A 19612-nucleotide genomic window follows, 5' to 3' on the forward strand; every position below is an offset into this window, starting at 1 on the left:
TATTATACATTATTAAACCAACCCAGGGCTCCACAGATTGATGCGAGATTACGATAATCCTTCAAAACTTAAACCCACACAGCTTCCGGTTTGTTGGCAGCAGCCACTCTTTAAATAAATGTCACTAGCCAATCTGATGACATCATAAATGTGACTTTTAAACATCTGAAGTAATTGGACTTTTCATACCCTGTACCCATCTGGAATGATCAAAAGTGCCACCATCATACAAAACTGATACACATTTTTCTTTAAATCTCATCAATACTCCTGTGAAGCGCCTTTGGACACTTCACTACTTTAAAGGCGCTATATAAATACAAGTTGTTGTTGACATTAATACAGTGGAAAATGGAAATCTTCCCATTCTTACTCTCAGCAGGAGATAAATACACACAAGGCAGAGAATCACAACTCACTTAATGACTGGCAAGAGTCTCCTCAACTCTCAAATAGCAAGCACCACAATGTTATCACACTACAGTGTACATTTAACAAACTATAATAGTGGTTATTAAGAAACTCCATGGATAAGCTAAATTAAGTTAAGGAGAGTGCACAACAAGGGCTCAATTTTGCCCCAAATCCTTTTTTGGTGTATTGCCAGAGGTACGCCCGTTTTTCTTCGCCAGAACTACTCCAAAAATAAAAGTGCCAAGCTTCCCCGCTGTATTTTTCAAATTTGGCGACGCGCAGCCTGTCAGGAAGCCTCGGGGGGGGGTGGAGCCGACTGTCTGCGCTGAAAAAACAATGCCACCCCTTCTGCGCATGCGCAGAAAAAGAGAGGACGTTTTTGACGTGAATGCTATGGGCGCGCATGCCCAGTACAGCTCCCGGCCTGCAATCAGCCATTTTTGAAAAGCCAGTTGTCTGTGTGGGAACTGTAATTATCATTCGAGAAATCGCCACTGCAATACATGATGCATCGCGGCACCAGGACCAAGAATTTCTGACAGGACGAAGTGGAGGCACTAGTTACTGTGATTGAGGGCAGCTGGCAGGAGCTGGACACCAGCAGGGGTCACATAAAAGTTCCACCCAAACAATTGAAGAAACACTGGGATCAACTTGCAGAAGATGACTTACTGTGCAATGGTGACCACCCTGAGGCCTGGATGTTGCGTATGGAGAAAGAATCAGACTGAACAATGTAAGCTCAGAAATAGCAGCGAACCCGGGGACTGGGAGAAATTTAAAACTCAGCAGAGGAAGACAAAGGGTTTAATTAGGGCAGGGAAAATAGAGTACGAGAGGAAGCTAGCAGGGAACATTAAAATGGACTGCAAAAGCTTCCATAGATATGTAAAGAGAAAAAGGTTAGTAAAGACAAACATAGGTCCCCTGCAGTCAGAATCAGGGGAAGTCATAACGGGGAACAAAGAAATGGCAGACCAATTGAACAAGTACTTTGCTTCGGTATTCACGAAGGAGGACACAAACAACCTTCCGGATATAAAAGGGGTGAGAGGGTCTAGTAAGGAGGAGGAACTGAGCGAAATCCTTATTAGTCGGGAAATTGTGTTGGGGAAATTGATGGGATTGAAGGCCGATAAATCCCCAGGGCCTGATGGACTGCATCCCAGAGTACTTAAGGAGGTGGCCTTGGAAATAGCGGATGCATTGACAGTCATTTTCCAACATTCCATTGACTCTGGATCAGTTCCTATGGAGTGGAGGGTAGCAAATGTAACCCCACTTTTTAAAAAAGGAGGGAGAGAGAAAACAGGGAATTATAGACCGGTCAGCCTGACATCGGTCGTGGGTAAAATGATGGAATCAATTATTAAGGATGTCATAGCAGCGCATTTGGAAAGAGGTGACATGATAGGTCCAAGTCAGCATGGATTTGTGAAAGGGAAATCATGCTTGACAAATCTTCTGGAATTTTTTGAGGATGTTTCCAGTAGAGTGGACAAGGGAGAACCAGTTGATGTGGTTTATTTGGACTTTCAGAACGCTTTCGACAAGGTCCCACACAAGAGATTAATGTGCAAAGGTAAAGCACTTGGGATTGGGGGTAGTGTGCTGACGTGGATTGAGAACTGGTTGGCAGACAGGAAGCAAAGAGTAAGAGTAAATGGGTACTTTTCAGAATGGCAGGCAGTGACTAGTGGGGTACCGCAAGGTTCTGTGCTGGGGCCCCAGCTGTTTACACTGTACATTAATGATTTAGACGAGGGGATTAAATGTAGTATCTCCAAATTTGAGGATGACAGTAAGTTGGGTGGCAGTGTGAGCTGCGAGGAGGATGCTATGAGGCTACAGAGTGACTTGGATAGGTTAGGTGAGTGGGCAAATGCATGGCAGATGAAGTATAATGTGGATAAATGTGAGGTTATCCACTTTGGTGGTAAAAACAGAGAGACAGACTATTATCTGAATGGTGACAGATTAGGAAAAGGGGAGGTGCAACGAGACCTGGGTATCATGGTACATCAGTCATTGAAGGTTGGCATGCAGGTACAGCAGGCGGTTAAGAAAGCAAATGGCATGTTGGCCTTCATAGCGAGGGGATTTGAGTACAGGGGCAGGGAGGTGTTGCTACAGTTGTACAGGGCCTTGGTGAGGCCACACCTGGAGTATTGTGTACAGTTTTGGTCTCCTAACTTGAGGAAGGACATTCTTACTATTGAGGGAGTGCAGCGAAGGTTCACCAGACTGATTTCCGGGATGGCGGGACTGACATATCAAGAAAGACTGGATCAACTGGGCTTGTATTCACTGGAGTTCAGAGAATGAGAGGGGATCTCATAGAAACGTTTAAAATTCTGATGGGTTTAGACAGGTTAGATGCAGGAAGAATGTTCCCAATGTTGGGGAAGTCCAGAACCAGGAGTCACAGTCTAAGGATAAGGGGTAAGCCATTTAGGACCGAGGAGAAACTTCTTCACCCAGAGAGTGGTGAACCTGTGGAATTCTCTATCACAGGAAGTTGTTGAGGCCAATTCATGAAATATATTCAAAAAGGAGTTAGATGTACTCCTTACTTTTAGGGGGATCAAGGGGTATGGCGAGAAAGCAGGAATGGGGTACTGAAGTTGCATGTTCAGCCATGAACTCATTGAATGGCGGTGCAGGCTTGAAGGGCCGAATGGCCTACTCCTGCACCTATTTTCTATGTTTCTAAGCCCAAAGTAAAGTCTGACCTTAGTCTTTTATTGCAGGTCTCCAGAGTGCCTCTCCAACCTGAGATGCCTCCTTAAATACCTGTGCTCCCAAGGGATTATGGGATCTCTTGGGACTCCAGGGGATGAGCCCTCTGGTGGCTGTACAGAGTAAATACAAGTATACATATGTAACACTGGAGGCCAGCGATAAAAGAAGTGGCATGACCTTGCTCAAGTATTTAGTGTAAGTAATATTTTCATTTTTCAATGGAATTGCATTTGTAAATGTAGCCATCTGTACATGTCCCACGCAGCAGGAAAACACCCTCTCTAAAAAAGTTATATTTTCATCTTTGCAGAGGTAAGTGGCACACAACAAGCGAGAAAGAACTCAAACAGGAGGAGGCCCGGCAAATCTGCACCCGCTGACACACTTGGAAGACAGGATCGCTACTTTGATGGGTCCTGCCTGGAGAAAAGCAACCACCACTGCACAAGCTGGGCCCACACTCGAGGGAGAGGGCAAGTCTTGCAAATTCCACCATCTGGCTTTGATAAATGTTAAATACTGCGCGGGCTAGCCATGCTTCGGTTCACGGGGATGTCTCCGTTAGCTTCGCTTCGGTTGATGCAATGTGCTATCATTCATCGTGATCCTTCAAATCAGCCTGCGCTGTGTGAGCCTGCTCATGCCACCCTGCTCCCTCCTCTGCTGCTAACCATTTGTCTGTTCTGTTATATTTTGCAGGTATTACTACAGCCCAGTAGACCATGAGCTTGGTGGCAGATTGGAGGGCCTGGTCTCAGAGATATAGACCATGTACAGTAGACATCTCAAGTCGCTGGAGAAATACCACCAACGATGTCTCCGCAAGATCCTGCAGATCCCCTAGGAGGACAGACGCACCAACGTTAGCGTCTTCGACCAGGCCAGCATTCCCAGCATTGAAGCCTGACCACACTTGATCAGCTCCGCTGGGCAGGCCACATTGTTCGCATGCCACAAGACTCCCAAAGCAAGCGCTCTACTCAGAACTCTTTCACGGCAAACGAGCCAAAGGTAGGCAGAGGAAACATTACAAAGACTCCCTAATAAAGTGCAACATACCCACTGACACCTGGGAGTCCCTGGCCAAAGACTGCCCTAAATGGAGGAAGTGCATCTGGGAGGGCGCTGAGCATCTCGAGGATCATCATCGAGAGCATGCAGAAATCACGTGCAGGCAGCGGAAAGAGCGTGCGGCAAACCTGTCCCACCCACTCGTTCCCTCAACGACTATCTGTCCCATTTGTGATAGGGACTGTGGTTCTCGTATTGGACTGTTCAGCCACCTAAGGACTCATTTTTAGAGTGGAAGCAAGTCTTCCTCGATTCCGACGGACTACCTATTTTGCAGAACTTGAGGCCAACCCTGACAACTCAGAAGATTCAGACGAGGACGAGCCTGAAGAGGAGAACATCTTCCAATCCCACCTTCCAAACCAAGAGACTGGGGGTGAGAGGGAGGGGGAGTGGGAGGGGATGGATGAAGCCCCCACTGTTTTACTGACTTTGGAGGAGGTGCAGGTGCTGCCCATTGAGGTGCCAGCCCCTTCCCTGACTAGTGTTTTGAGTGTTGGTGGGACACTCCATGGTTTCTCACCATCCGAGGCTGGGGATTCCAGTGGGTTGCAGTGAGGCAAACCCAGGGCCCCACCGTCCCAGGCTGTGGTTCCCACTGGGATGCTGGCGGTCGCACCCAGCGTGAGGAGAGGAAGGAGAGCTCGACAGCGCTCCCCTGAGGTGCAGGATCTAACATATGTAGTTCAGATGATGGCAATGAGCGTGGAGAGCATTGACCTTACGCGATCACTGCTGGACACCCTCGGTGGGATGGGTGATGAGGTATCAGGACTGTCGGAAGGAGTAACAACACTCTCACGAGAAATGGGAACATGAGGGAGGGAATATCTCAGTCAGCTGAAACCATGCGGGGGCACATGAGAGAGGGAATGTCGCAGGTAGTTGACATACTTTTCCTCAACATGAGGGAGAGCATGTCACAGGTAGGCGAGACACTGTCGGCGAACATGAGGGAGGGAATGTTGGAGGTAGTTGAGACATTGTCAGGGCACGAGGGAGGGAATGTTAGAGTTAGCTGCTGCAATAAGGGAACGTGCCCAGATTCCGCAACCATTGACAGAATCAACTGCCACTCCCACTCCAATCCTCAGACCAGCCTCTGAAGAGCCCCAAGCCGGGCCCTCCACATTGGCGTCTGCCCTCCCCCACCTCAACAAATGCGTATTACCCAAGATGTTAGAAAGAATAAGCTTGGTACCAACCCGAGAAACCCTGTGGGCAGGGGTGGTGGAATCACCAAGAACAAGCGCAGCGGGCGGTCTTCGAATAAGGTGGAGGAGAAATTTCTTTGCTGCTGCTGTTGATGTTGTTATTATTTTGCGCCTCCTGGTGGCTGGGAATGGTTCTGAACAAGGGGTGGTTCCGGATAAGGGAGTTCTGGACAAGGGAGGTTCAACATGTATAATAATTCCTAACAAAGCGGCAAGAGTGTAAAACAAAACACTTCAGGGCCAAAATTGCGTACCGCCCCGTTTGGGGTGTTACCCGGGCGACTGTCAGAGCACTACGCAGCCTGTCCGCCGAGCGCTTACGCGTTCCAAGGGCCCTCCCTCTTCTGTTAAAGGGGTGGGCACGCTGCGAGCTCTGCAGGGTTTTCAGGGGCCTATACTAGGCCACCGGGGACGTAGGGTGCCGTGGTGACAGCCCGGCACTGAACCGGGACCGCCCGGCTGCACGACCGCAAAAACTGACACGGAGGCCGGACCGGTAAGTTAGATGGCAGCTCAAAATGGCGCAGCGCACCTCCCCATTAAATTCCGCCTCACGGGGGCGGCCCAATTTCTGCCGCGGGCGAAGACGGACCGCTTGCAGGGCGAGACTGTTCCGCCGCGCACGGGAACGGCATCGTCGTCGGAGGCACAGCGAGTGTGCGTCATGCCGCTGTTTTCACGCCTCTGCTAACTCCCGCGCAATTTCGCGTGAGCCGGTAGCCCTCACCGCGAAAACACTTCCGCGCCCCGGAGGCGTACAGCAGGGGAATTTTTCCCCCTTTGACTTCTTTCTGCCTCAGCAGTTGCCAAACTCTTTCACATCAGGCATTAGCCTATCTCTGCGCATTCAACACTGCGCAGTTTGCCATATGTTTAGACTTTTAATAGCCAATAAATAATGCAACAAATCAGATGAAGCCGACATCTGACGCAACAGGTGAAAAAACATTGCTTAAAGCCAGTCGTGTATTTACAGTAATGTGCTGCAGCCAGAGTAATTTATTGGCAGCGCTGAATTGCAGACATGCTTGACTCTTTTTTTAAAAAAAGCACCATGCCCAGAGTTCCTAAATAGCAATGTGTAAGATTTTGCTCTGAATTAAAAAGCTGACCATCAGAAAATAATACTCTTTTGGTGAAAAAAATATTAATCGTTTCGCATTCAATGTAAAAATTCATCATTTATTTGATAGCAAAATCTAGTGCTGCTGCACCTCTCAACGGGTTAATGGAGTAAGTAATGTGTGTCGGAAGGAGAACCAAGTTTTCACATATAACAACACAACTAAATTCAAACGTCAGGAAGCAAAAGTGGGCTGAAGTCCAAAAGAATTAATCTGGCGCAACCTAGGAATTTTTAACAAGCAAAAACCTGAAGTAACGCAATAATGGATTTTAAAAGTAGAAAAGTTAACCCTTTCTTTGTTCAGATAGCCTGCTCTGTTGCATTCTTGCTCCAAGCAGTGGTTTTCTCATTGGTGTGCTGCAAATGGCGACATGCCTCCTGGGGCCCCTGCAAACAATGACATACTTCCACGAACTACTGTACAAGCTCTGATATTTCAGTGTCGATTTTAACACCACCCAGCCAAAGGCAAGGGGGCGGGCAGTTAAAATTGATGCATCCTTACTATACAGTATAAATGCACACGAGGCCCATGCTTGAGAGGTCAGTCTGTGACCTGTCCTTTATTCCTTAGCACTCAAGTGATGAAAGTGGGTGGAGCTTCCCCTTTTATACCTGAAGGTCCAGGTTAGGAGTATCTCCCACAAGTTCACCACCTAGTGGTCATTGTTCTTACAGTCGACAACTTAGGTCAGTTTATACATGGGTAAAAATGCTGGTTGAAAACATGACATCACCTCCCCCCCAAAGTCTTATTGGGATCACAGGTTGAGTCTCTCTGGTGGTTTACGCTCCCTTGTAGAGCGCCTGAGCTGGGGCTCTGGTTGTTGGGCGCTGGCCTGAGTGTCTGTTGTTTGCAGTGCCACAGGCCTGTCCAGACTGCCCACAGTGACTGGGCTCTCCTCCCTTTGGTTCCTGTGTTCGGTCACCTGTGGTGGAGTGAACTCTATATCATGTTCTTCCTCTGCTTCTTCTATGGGGTTGCTGAACCTCCTTTTTGTTTGATCCACGTGTTTGCGGCAGATTTGTCCATTGTAAGTTTAACTACCAGAATCCTATTTCCCTCTTTGGCAATCACAGTGCCTGCGAGCCATTTGGGCCCTGCAGCGTAGTTGAGGACAAAGACAGGGTCATTGACATCATTACATCACGCCCTCGCATTCCTGTCATGGTAGTCATCTTGTGACTGGCGCCTGCTCTCGATAATTTCTTTCATGGTGGGGTTTATAAGGGATAACCAGGTTTTGAGCATCCTTTTCATTAGCAGCTCTGTGGGTGGAACCCCTGTGAGCGAGTGTGGTCGGGATCAGTAGGCCAACAGGAAGAGTGATAAGCGGCTTTGTAGGGAACCCCCTTGGATTCTGAGCATCCCCTGTTTGATTATCTGTACTGCTAGTTCTGCCTGGCCGTTTGAGGCCGGCTTGAACGGTGCCGTTCTGACATGGTTAATTCCACTGCCTGCCATGAAGTCCTGGAATTTAGTGCTTGTGAAGCTCGGGCCATTGTCGCTGACCAAGATGACCGGTAGACCGTAGGCGGCGAACATTGTCCGTAGACTTTCTACCGTGGCAGAAGATGTGCTTGAATTTAAAATGTCACACTCGATCCATTTGGAGTGGGTGTCTACTACAACCAAAAACATTTTTCCCATGAAAGGACCTGCGTAGTCCACGTGGATGCGTGACCAAGGCTTGGCGGGTCATGGCCAGGGGCTAAGGGGGGCTTCCCTGGGCGCATTGCCCAGCTGGGCACACATGTTGCACCTGCGAACACAAAGTTCCAGATCTGCGTCTATCTCTGGCCACCAAACGTGTGACCTGGCAATTGCCTTCATCATGACAATGCCCGGGTGCTCATTGTGGAGTTCTCTGATGAACATCTCTCTGCCCATCTGGGGCATGACTACGCAGTTTCCCCACAGTAGGCAATCGGCCTGAATCAAGAATTCATCCCTGCGCCTGTGAAATGGGTTTAAATTCCTCAGGGCATTCCCTACATGTGGCTGCCCAGTCCCCATTCAGGACACATTTCTTGACTAGAGACAATAGCGGGTCTCTATTTGTCCAGACTTTAATCTGACGGGCTGTCACGGGTGAGCCTTTGCTTCCGAAAGCTTCAACAGCCATGACCATCTCAGCAGCATGCTCGGTAGCCCCCTCAGTGGTGGCTAGTGGGAGCCTGCTGAGTGCATCGGCGCAGTTTTCGGTGCCCAGTCTATGCCGAATTGTATAGTCATAGGCGGCTAACGTGAGTGCCCACCTCTGTATGCGGGCCGATGCATTTGCATTTATGGCCTTGTTGTCGGCCAAAAGGGACGTTAGGGGTTTGTGATCTGTCTCCAGCTCAAATTTCCTGCCAAACAGGTACTGGTGCATTTTCTTTACCGCATATACACATGGGAGCGCCTCCTTTTCTACCATCCCGTAGCCCCTTTCTGCCTGGGACAGACTTCTGGAGGCATAAGGTACCGGCTGTAACTGACCCTTGGCATTGACTTGCTGCAACACACACCCGACACCATAGGACGACGCATCGCACGTTAACACAAGTTTCTTACATGGGTCATATAGATTGTTGGAACATAACAAATTGAGTGCTCTATTAAAAGCCCTTTCCTGGCTGTCCCCCCAGACCCATTCGCGACCTTTGCGTAGGAGCACGTGTAGCGGCTCTATCAGCGTGTTCAATTTGGGAAGAAAGTTACCAAAATAGTTCAGGAGCCCCAGAAACGAACGCAGCTCCGTCATGTTACGGGGTCTGGATGCTTTCTGGATCGCTTACGTCTTGGACGCGGTAGGGCTGATCCCGTCTGCTGTTACCCTCAACCCCAGGAATTCTACCTCTGGAGCTAGGAAGACGCACTTCGCCTTTTTCAGTCGCAGCCCTACCCAGTCCAGTCTGCGTAGCACCTCCTCCAGGTCGTGGAGGTGTTCTTCAGTATCGTAACCTGTGATGAGGATGTCATCCTGAAAAACCACCGTCCCTGGAATCGACTTGAGGAGGCTTTCCATATTTCGTTGGAAGATCGCAGTGGCCGAGTGAATCCCGAACGGACATCTGTTGTACTCAAACAACCCCTTGTGTCGTGATGGTGGTCAGCTTCTTCGACTCACTCGCCAGCTTCTGGGTCATGTAAGCTGAGGTCAGGTCCAATTTTGAAAAAAGTTTGCCACCGGATAGCGTCGCAAAGAGGTCCTCCGCTCTCGGTAGCGGGTACTGGTCTTGGAGTGACACACCATTGATGGTGGCCTTGTAATCACCACATATCCTGACCGACCCATCTGCCTTGAGCACTGACACAATCGGGCTCGCCCAGTCACTGAATTCGACTGGTGAGATGATGCCTTCCCTCAGCAGGCGGTAAATTCGCCTTCAATCTTTTCCTGCATCACATACGGCACCGCTCTGGCCTTGTGGTGTACTGGTCTGGCGTCTGGTTTATGTGAATCATTACCTTGGCCCCCATGAAAGTGCCGATGCCGGGTTGAAATAATGAGTCAAATTTGTCCAGGATCTGTGAGCATGATACTCGCTCCACAGAGGAAATTGCATTGACATCGCCCCATTTCCAGTTCATGACAGCAAGCCAACTCCTCCCCAGTAGTGCGGGACCATCCCCCGGGACAACCCAGAGTGGCAACCTGTTCTCCGAATCTTTGTGGGTCACGACTACCATGGCGCTGCCGAGCACCGGAATGATCTCCTTTGTGTATGTCCGTAGCTGTGCGTCAATCAGCGATAATTTTGGCCTGCTACCTTGGACACCCACAACTTTTCGAACTGTTTGATACCCATCAGGGACTGGCTGGCCCCCGTGTCTAGCTCCATTGATACTGGGATGCCATTGAGGAGCACTTTCATCATTATCGGTGGCGTCCTGGTGTATGAACTGTATACGTTCTCCACATGAACTCGCTGAACTTCAGCTTCCAGCGATTTCCCCCAGCGTTCATTTCAGCAATTTCTGCAGGTATTTTGCTCATCTGTGCAAACTCCGGCTGAGTGTGTGCCTCCACGCCTCCAACATGAGCTGTTGTTGGAAACAAAAGGTCCCTTGCCAGTCGATCGTCCCTGACTGTCCCTGTGACTGTCCTTGAGTGCGCCATTAACAGGTGTTGATGGCCCCATTACTGGCCGCATTGTCCCTTACAATGGCGTGAATCGCCGTTCAGCTTGCCATTGTCTCTGTCGAACTCCCCCTCTGTTGACTACATGCTGGGGCATGTCTGATTGCCCTTGTCTGCCTGGAGAACCGTGTGCTGCTTTCACAATGTTGAATCTCTGTCCCAACCATTCCTTAACACAGTACCTCTCGTCTGTTCTGCTAGTGGCCATGCTCGCGTGGTTTAAATCCCAGTTTCTCGTCGCCATTGATACGTCCTTACTATACAGTATAAATGCACACAAGGCCCATACTTGAGAGAAGGTCAGTCTGTGACCTGTCCTTTATTCCCTAGCATTCAAGTGATGAAAGTGGGTGGAGCTTCCCCTTTTATACCTGAAGGTCCAGGTTAGGAGTGTCTCCCACAAGTTCACCACCTAGTGGTCATTGTTCTCACTGTGTACAACTTAGGTCAGATTATACATGGGTTACAATGCTGGTTGAATACATGACAAAAATCACCATGGCAATGTGATCCTGCTGCTTTCCTGCCGGGTGAACCTTTAACCTACTCTTTTGAGCAAGCGAACGGGGCTCCGGGTCAGAAGGCAGCTGTGCAGATCCGCCATGATGACGTCAGAAAAACTGCAATTTTAACCCGAGGAAGCCGTCATAGCTTCATCCCGCCAGGCCAATCTGGCAGCAAACAAGACCGGACCCAGAATAGCAGAGTAAATTAAAAAAAAATTTGGGGGGGGGGGGCGGGGTGGTTTCCTCATGGATTGGGAGTAGCTGAATTAAGGAAAATCTTGGGCCTTGCACCATGGGCTTCTTCCCTCCACTTTACCTGACCCCGATGCTTTTCCATCTCCTTCCTAACCACTTACCGGACTGCCGGAGATTGGATGAGTTCCTGGCGGCAGCCTCCAGAAATTCTGCTGGCCCTCCCTGTAATGTCCTTACTCAACGGCACAAAACCCAGACGAGGCACATTCTGCAGACAAGGTCACTCTGTGACCTGAACCTTTATTCACAGGACCAAGAAGTGATGACCCTGCGTGGGACCTCCCTTTATATACCTGGATGACCAGGTAAGGAGTGTCTCCCACAAGTTCACCCCCTGTGGTCAAGGTGTGCATTGCTTCAGTATATACAGTATTGCAGTGGTGTTACATAGAGGTTACATACATGACACTCCCCACTGGCCAACTGGTGCCTCCCACCTGGTGGGCCATGCAAATGACATCCAGGAGGTAAATCTCCCGGGCCTCAGGCTGCTGAGGGCCAGACGGTTTGCTGCCCACACCTCTGCCTCAGAGTTAAATTCCAGGTTTTACCCAAAGGAAAACAGGCCTATTATTGCAGAAGTCTTTCAGCAAACAGAATTAGCAACAGAAATGGGACACATTTTAACCCCGAAAGATGGGTGGGTTTGGGTCGGGTGGGATGTAAAAATGTTAAAAATCTGAATCCCAACCCCCAACCCACCCACTGCCAGTTTTAACAGAGGTGGGACGGGGGCAAAGCAGGCAACGAACCCGCTCCCAGGAGGTGGGTTGGTCCTTTGGATGTTATAACAAGGCTACGGGTCACATATTTAACCAGCATTTTAAATTTAACCCGGGTTGGCCAAGTTTTCCAGGCCTCTGGAAACCCGGTGGCTAAAGGGAGGCAAGGGGGCTGAAATTCAGGTGGGCCAGAAAGCTGAGAGTTTTTAACAGTTACTCACCGCTGGAACTCTTGGTGCGGTGAGTAGATCCATTTTCAGACTTTGAATTTTTTTTCCAAAGTCCCACAGGAAATGGATCATAATGGATTCGACTCAAAGCCAGGCTGACTGGCTGAAAATGGGTCAATTGGGCCCTCCGCCATTGTCAATCAACGTGGTGATGTCACAGCACCCAAGAGGGGGTGTGCCAGGCTGCCCGTTGGTGGCCCGGCCGAACCCGGGGCCAGTATTTTGCCAGCCAATCGGCAAGTCAGCCAGCAAAAATTCTTCCATTGCAGCCACGGCAGTGGGCCTTACTCTGCCTTCCCCTTTAAGGAAAGCCACACTGCCGGGCCACACTCAGTTCGGAGATGGTGCACCGGCAGAAAAACCTGCCGGGGGCACCGTGCGGTGGGGATTGACAGATGGAGCTGAAAAAGGCTGGTAAGTATTTGTTTATTCCTTTAAATTGGCGGTGCAACTACTTGGGCGGAATGGAGTCCAGGCCGAAAAATCCCCAACCTGAATTTAGATCGTGTCGGCCTGTTGATCCCAAATCAGCAGCGATTCGATTTTTCGGAATGGCTGCCGCAAATGGGCATTAACGAGTCTCTTTGATTCACTGAATTTCGGCCCCATGGACTGCTGAATCCAGGAGGCAAGTGCTTTTCCACTTACCTGCTAGATCCAGTTTACCTACTTCACCACCCCTCTACCTCCCCGACTCCACCCTTCCGTTCTCTCCCCCCCACTGACTTTTCCAATTTCCCCCAGGGGGCCTCCGATTTCCCACCGACACTTCCAATCTTCCCCTGACCATTTTAATCTCCCCCCCCCCCACCCCCTCCCCGCCCCAACCAAGGCCTCTAATCTCCTCCACCATGACCCTGCCAATCTCCCCCCACATCCCCCCACCTCCCCCCACCGGCCTCCGATCCCTCCCTCCTCTCCGCTCCCTGCGTATCGCCCAACAGCCAGCCGGGAAATGGTGACAGAAAATGGTAATCGGATCCTGCCGTGAAATTCCCCGCCTCCGAGTTAATATCCAGCTCAATGCGTTAGCCAATCAGCAAAGATAGGCAACTAATGATGGACCCTTTAGCATCTAGAAACTGCAGTTTGAAAACGTTTTGAAGTACAAAAAACTCTACGAGAGCTGGGCCCCTTCAAGAATAAAATACCATCACATTCCCTTTTGATGTTTGCATGTGAAATTCCAGAAGTGTTGCTGAACAATTAATCACAGGAACAGTAAAGCTGGCAAAACTAATTGGAAAAATATCTAAATTGTGCAGTTCACTTGAGCACGGCCTGTTATTTCTGTTGGCATCACTAATTTAATACTGAAGTATGCTGCCTACAGTTTCCCAAGGGTTCTGTTCAGGGTGGGTACTGGCGCTATGTACTGTGGCAGATTCCGTACCACATTGTGGATTAATTATTTCACTTACTCCAGGCAGCTTTCCCAATTTAATGTTTCCAGCACATCTTATGATTGACACACGGATATCCGAGAAGTGACCAAGTCAACTACTGCGCCATCCAATCGGTCTGCGAAGCCAGTTCTCAGCTAAGCTGAGACCAATTTCCTTGGATCTTTCACCCACCTACAAAGTGCAAGGTGGGACCGAGACTGACCTACCGTGTATTTTCAATACTATCTCGTAGAAGGGAGTTATCCCCGGTAGTGTCCTGGCCAATATTTACCCCTCAATCAACATCACAAAACCCCAGCTTATATAGACATTATCACATTTCTGTCCGTGGGAGCTCACTGTGTGCATATTGGCTACTGCGTTTCCTACAGTGACCACACTACACAAAGTATTTCATTGGCTGTAAAGTGCTTTGGGACATCCGGTGGTTGTGAAAGGCACTATATAAATGCAAGTCTTTCTGTTATTACATACTCAGGAGTGCACTTTTTCATTTGAATAGCATAAAATGCCATGGTTGGAAACTTGTGTCTGCTGCAGATATCTTCTTAGGTTCAGTGACATCAGTCGCTCCCACACGCAGTCTGACCATGGTACTTTTTGACCACATTGCTCTGTAGCTACTTGTACGATAGCAGAATCCAGGGATTCCCCTTATGATCTGAACGTGCTTTGTGCACATGTGCGTATTCAGAAGGCAAGACTGAGCAAGTTCGTGGTGAGACCCGACACAAGGCCAGATACAAATTATTAAACTGTTTCATTACACAGTGAGATGAACAAACACAAAATTATAAATTATTCCAGTTAGTTGCTCTCGAGTGGCTGCGGAGCAGAATTTGAATATGCACAAAGGAGATTTGTTTCAACTCGCGTATGAAATTAAAAAAATCATATTCCACCACGCCTGGCCGTATTTTACGTCAAAAACCACATCTCTGTCAAACCGAGTTTGCTTCATTTCTCAGTGGGAAAAAGGCATAAAGCAACACCAGCAGAGATTCAAAACAAAGTTCAAAGTTCATACACCACACAGCACTGGTGGGGCTGCAGAGAGTTAGTGACTAATCCAAGGGTTCAGGTACTCACAAACTCTGAGGTTCCACCTCCCACGGTTTACAATACCACCATTCAACGGAACTGCTGTCATTCACTTTGTCTGACCGACTGCCTCCCGTGGTTTCCTGTGATACCAAATCTGAATTTTTAAATTGCAGAAGAAATGCAGTGGAGTCTGCAAACTGGTGAGCAGGCACGGTTGTTGCTGTCCGAAATAAACACTGCACTTAAAGACGCTGCAACCGGCAACTTTGAAGTTGACATTAATGCAAATGAATAATGGTTATCGCTTTTTAGTCGATATAAGTGACTGTCCATTTTAAACGTGGACATTTTATGTGATGGGGATTGTATTACCATCCAAAGAATTTTCATTGATTTCCCTCCCACCCCCTCCATAGTTACTATTTTATGCCATAATTAGGGAAATACTTAGAATAACACTAATGTTCCAGGACTTGCTTTCCTATTTAAGTATGCTACAGAAAAAAGCAACGCACAACGTACAATGATGGACAGGTAAAGACACTTTGGTCCATCGAGCCGGTCCCATACCATTGTGATACCTTGTATCACAACATATACACTCCACCCCACCTGAAACAGAGCTCATTTTCATCGGATTCTGATAAAGGACTTTCACTAAAGCATATGTGTCAGCTATGGCTCAGTGGGTAGCACACTCGCCTCTGAGTCAGAAGGTTGTGGGTTCAAGTCCCACTCCAGGGACGTGAGCACAAAAATCTAGACTGACGCTCCACTGCAGTGTTGAGGGAGTGCTGCACTGTTGGGAGGTGCTGTCTTTCAGATAAGACATTAAACTGAGGCCCTGTCTGCCCTCTCAGGTGGACGTAAAGGATCCCATGGCACTATTTCGAAGAAGAGCAGGAAAGGTGTCCTGGTCAATATTTATCCCTCAATCAACATCTAAAACAGATTACCTGGTCATTATCACATTGCTGTTTGTGGGAGCTTCTGTGTGCAACTTGTTTCCGACATTGCAACAGTGACTACACTTCAGAAGTACTTCACTGACTGTAAAACACTTTGGGGTGGCCGTGAAAGGCGCTATATAAATGCAAGTCATCCTCTTACTTTTTTAAATTTCCCATTCAGATGCTGGCTGGTTGGCTGCACACTTCGGCCATTTTTTGCTTTAATTTCAAATTTCCAGGATTTGCAGATTTTCTCTGGCATTGTCATTTTATAACATACAATTTAGCAACTCGACACAATGGAGGTTGAAACAACAAGAGGCCACATCATTAACTAATGCAGTGAATAATCTCGTTCGTAAACAGAATGGACAAAGACTTTTCCTCGAAATAGGTTGGCGTACTCACAGTGCAATCTCAAATGAAAAATAAATAAATAAATCTGCTTTGATGTTGATACGCAAAGTCCAGAACCCATTAGGCCACAGTGATGAGCAATTTTGCACGTAGCACTCGAAAGTAACCAGGCTCCAACAGACTAATGGAGTAAACGGAGCATCTGTTCCTTCAAACACAAGGAACACGTCAGATTAATTTGAGTTAAATCTACTGATATTGGCCTTTTTACAGTCCGAGCTTGTCTGTCCTAATGATCCTCCTGTCTAAATGATTGCCTTTACATAACAGACACGCGGTGCCCTCACCAGCCTGCATGGTTAACATGAGCATATACGATATATGGTCGTGGCCCAGGAGTGGCGCTGCGTATAACAACAGCGGGGTCAGGGCCCAGGAGATGGTGCAGCATATAACAGCAGGTTCATGGCCCAGGAATGCGCAGCATACAGCAATAGCGGGGTCAGGGCCCAGGAATGGTGCAGCATATAACAGCAAGTTCATGGCCCAGGAATGGCACAGTATACAACAACAGTGGGGTCAGGGCCCAGGAGATGGTGCAGCATATAACAGCAAGTTCATGGCCCAGGAATGGCACAGTATACAACAACAGTGGGGTCAGGGCCCAGGAGATGGTGCAGCATATAACAGCAGGTTCATGGCCCAGGAATGGCACAGCATACAGCAACAGCGGGGTCAGGGCCCAGGAGATGGTGCAGCATATAACAGCAGGTTCATGGCCCAGGAATGCGCAGCATACAGCAACAGCGGGGTCAGGGCCCAGGAATGGTGCAGCATATAACAGCAAGTTCATGGCCCAGGAATGGCACAGTATACAACAACAGTGGGGTCAGGGCCCAGGAGATGGCACAGCAGAGCTTGGTCTCCAGTCGTCTTCGTTAACACTTGCCACTGGACCAAGACCTTGCTCGGTCAAGCCCGTGTGGCGGCTGGTGTGCAATGGCCACTCCACGTTAAAAGAATCCACGCACATGCATGTTCTACCCTTCAAGGTGTAGCTCATCGAAACACCTGTGAGCTCATCTTTTTTGGTGTGGAAGCTGGTCATCCTCGACATGAGGGCCTGCCTAATACTATACTATACTATACTATTCAATAAGGATTGCGCAGCAGGTCGTTTCAAAAATACAAAAAAAAATAACCAATACTTTTTTTCACATCTAGTCCATGATGTGTTCTGTAGGTTGGGCCTATACTCATTGGAGTTTAGAAGATTGAGAGGTGATCTTATTGAAACGGATAAGATTCTGAGGGGGCTTGACAGGGTAGATGCAGAGAGGATGTTTCCCCTTGTGGGGGAATCTAGAACTAGGGGGCATAGTTTCAGAATAAGGGGTCGCCCATTTAATACGGAGTTGAGGAGGAATTTCATCTTTCAGAGGGTCGTGAATCTTTGGAATTCTTTACCCCAGAGAGCAGTGGAGGCTGGGTCATTGAATGTATTTAAGGTGGAAAGAGAGAGATTTTTGAACGAAAAGAGAGTCAAGGGTTATGAGGAGCGGGCAGGAAAGTGGAGTTGAGGCCAAGATCAGATTAGCCATGATCTTAATGAATGGCAGAGCAGGCTCGAGAGGCCAAGTGGCCTACTCCTGCTCCTATTTCTTATCTTCTTATGTTCTTATGATCTGGCCTCTGGGTGAGGAAGAGTGCTGCTTTCTCCAATGTGAAATGGTTTCATGGGTTTCATTTCCCCCCTCCACTTAGATTAGCGCGCAACTGTACCACGCATTGTAGCACTGAGCGAGCAGACTGTAGGTTCAAGCACTGGGCGAGCAGACTGTAGGTTCAAGCACTGGTTCCTGCTGAGTCAGCTAATCACAACTGGCACATCAGTTAATCTGCTACAATCGTCAATGATGTTGAGCTGGCGGGTGGGGGGGCGGGGAGAGAGAGAGACATTCAGCCAGGGTTCCTGATTCCGATTGGCGTGGTGGGCTTCTGCTGCCTAGCATCCAAGATTAGCTCAATTTGCGGCGATCTCCCTTGGTCAAGGGTCTGCTAACGCTCGCTGCTTGGCTCACAGCCCCACAGGGAAGGTGCGGGGGAGCCACTGGACCCCAGCGACTGCAGGAGAGGAGGGCAGAATGTTACGGGGGTGGGGGTGGGGGGGGGGGGAAGAGAAAAAAAAAGTTCCACAAAAGTACAATAGACAAACGTTGAGAGTAAGTTAGCAAATGAGCAAACTGGTTTTCGTAATGATTAAACATCACTGGGCCGATAACTGTTGGATCGACACACGATTGTGTTTGTGGACAAGACAGATTCAGTTAAAATTAACCGGAAAAGTACGACCTTTTAATGTGAATGGTTAATTATTGCACTGTACCTTCAGAGCTCAGCGAGTATTGCAAAACAGGACGCAGACACATCAGATGATCCACCTGTGCCCAGGCTGTCAAAAAAGACAAGCTGCAAATACTGGGATTCAAGGCTGTGGACTGAAGCTAGTTAGAACAATATCTGTCTCCCAACAACCAGCTAGTGACAGGTCAGATGCAGTTCCCGATGGACAGGTGGTCCTTTTCATATTCGCAGCAACTGGCAAGGAAGAAGTCCGTTAGTCTTTTCCAGACCGGCAAAGTGCACCGAATGGTCTTACTGAACGGGACTGTGCAGTACTTACATGTAGCCTCGGAATCTGTTCAGATCATTGTTTGGCTTCTCACATTCTATTACACTGTTAAACTTCATGGGATCAAATTCTGTCTCCTAAAAACACACAACACACACAAACACACACACACAAAGGAAAGGAAGAAGAAAATGAGTTAATCAAGTTGATTGCAACCTTCACATTACATTTCAACAAAAAACCTGCAAAAGGGCAAAATAATATTCTGGTCACTTGGTGTTCCACTTTGTATGTGCTCATGAAGATTTCCTCCAATTGGTGTCCAGCAAAATGTGCAAACGTGTCCTTTGATTTGGTTTCAGCCAAGTATTGGCTCACTGGCGGATTTCTTTTTGCAGTCAGGAAAGGGGAAGGGGGGAGGACACAGGGCTGATGGTACTGGACATGGGAGGTCAAGGGTCGATGTCTGGCATCGCTGATTTGTAAATTTATAAACTCTCTTTGCAAACTGAATGGCGGGAATTTTCTCAAGGGAGGCGGGTGGGAAACCCAGGAGGTCGGGTTTCTCGTAGGCCCGGCTGACTTTAACAGCAGGGCCCGATCTGAGTGCTGGCTGGCTGCGGGCAGCTAGGCCTCAGATGCGAGGGATCAGTCCGGGGGAGGGGTCGCGAGGTCGGTGATCATTGGGGGAGGGGTAGAGAGGTCGGGGATCGGCAGGGGGCCGGTGAACACGGGGGGAAAAAAAGAGAGAGAATCGAAGCTGGCCACCGGAGGATTGTGGCGGGTCTCAGCATCATCGGTGGGGTGGGAGGGGGG

General features: G+C 48.7%; 1 protein-coding gene across 1 annotated transcript in view; it reads right to left on the reverse strand.

The window, feature by feature from the left end:
- The window catches only part of atp10a (ATPase phospholipid transporting 10A), a 235348-nt gene that overhangs the window by 122891 nt on the left and 92845 nt on the right, over positions 1-19612 (reverse strand). Inside the window, exon 3 of the mRNA XM_070892454.1 lies at positions 18848-18933. Within this exon, the coding sequence (XP_070748555.1) occupies positions 18848-18933 (86 nt within the window). The remainder of the gene's footprint in view (positions 1-18847; positions 18934-19612) is intronic.

The sequence above is a fragment of the Pristiophorus japonicus genome, chromosome 10 (genome assembly GCF_044704955.1).
Source record: "Pristiophorus japonicus isolate sPriJap1 chromosome 10, sPriJap1.hap1, whole genome shotgun sequence".
NCBI classification, from domain to species: Eukaryota; Metazoa; Chordata; class Chondrichthyes; family Pristiophoridae; genus Pristiophorus; species Pristiophorus japonicus.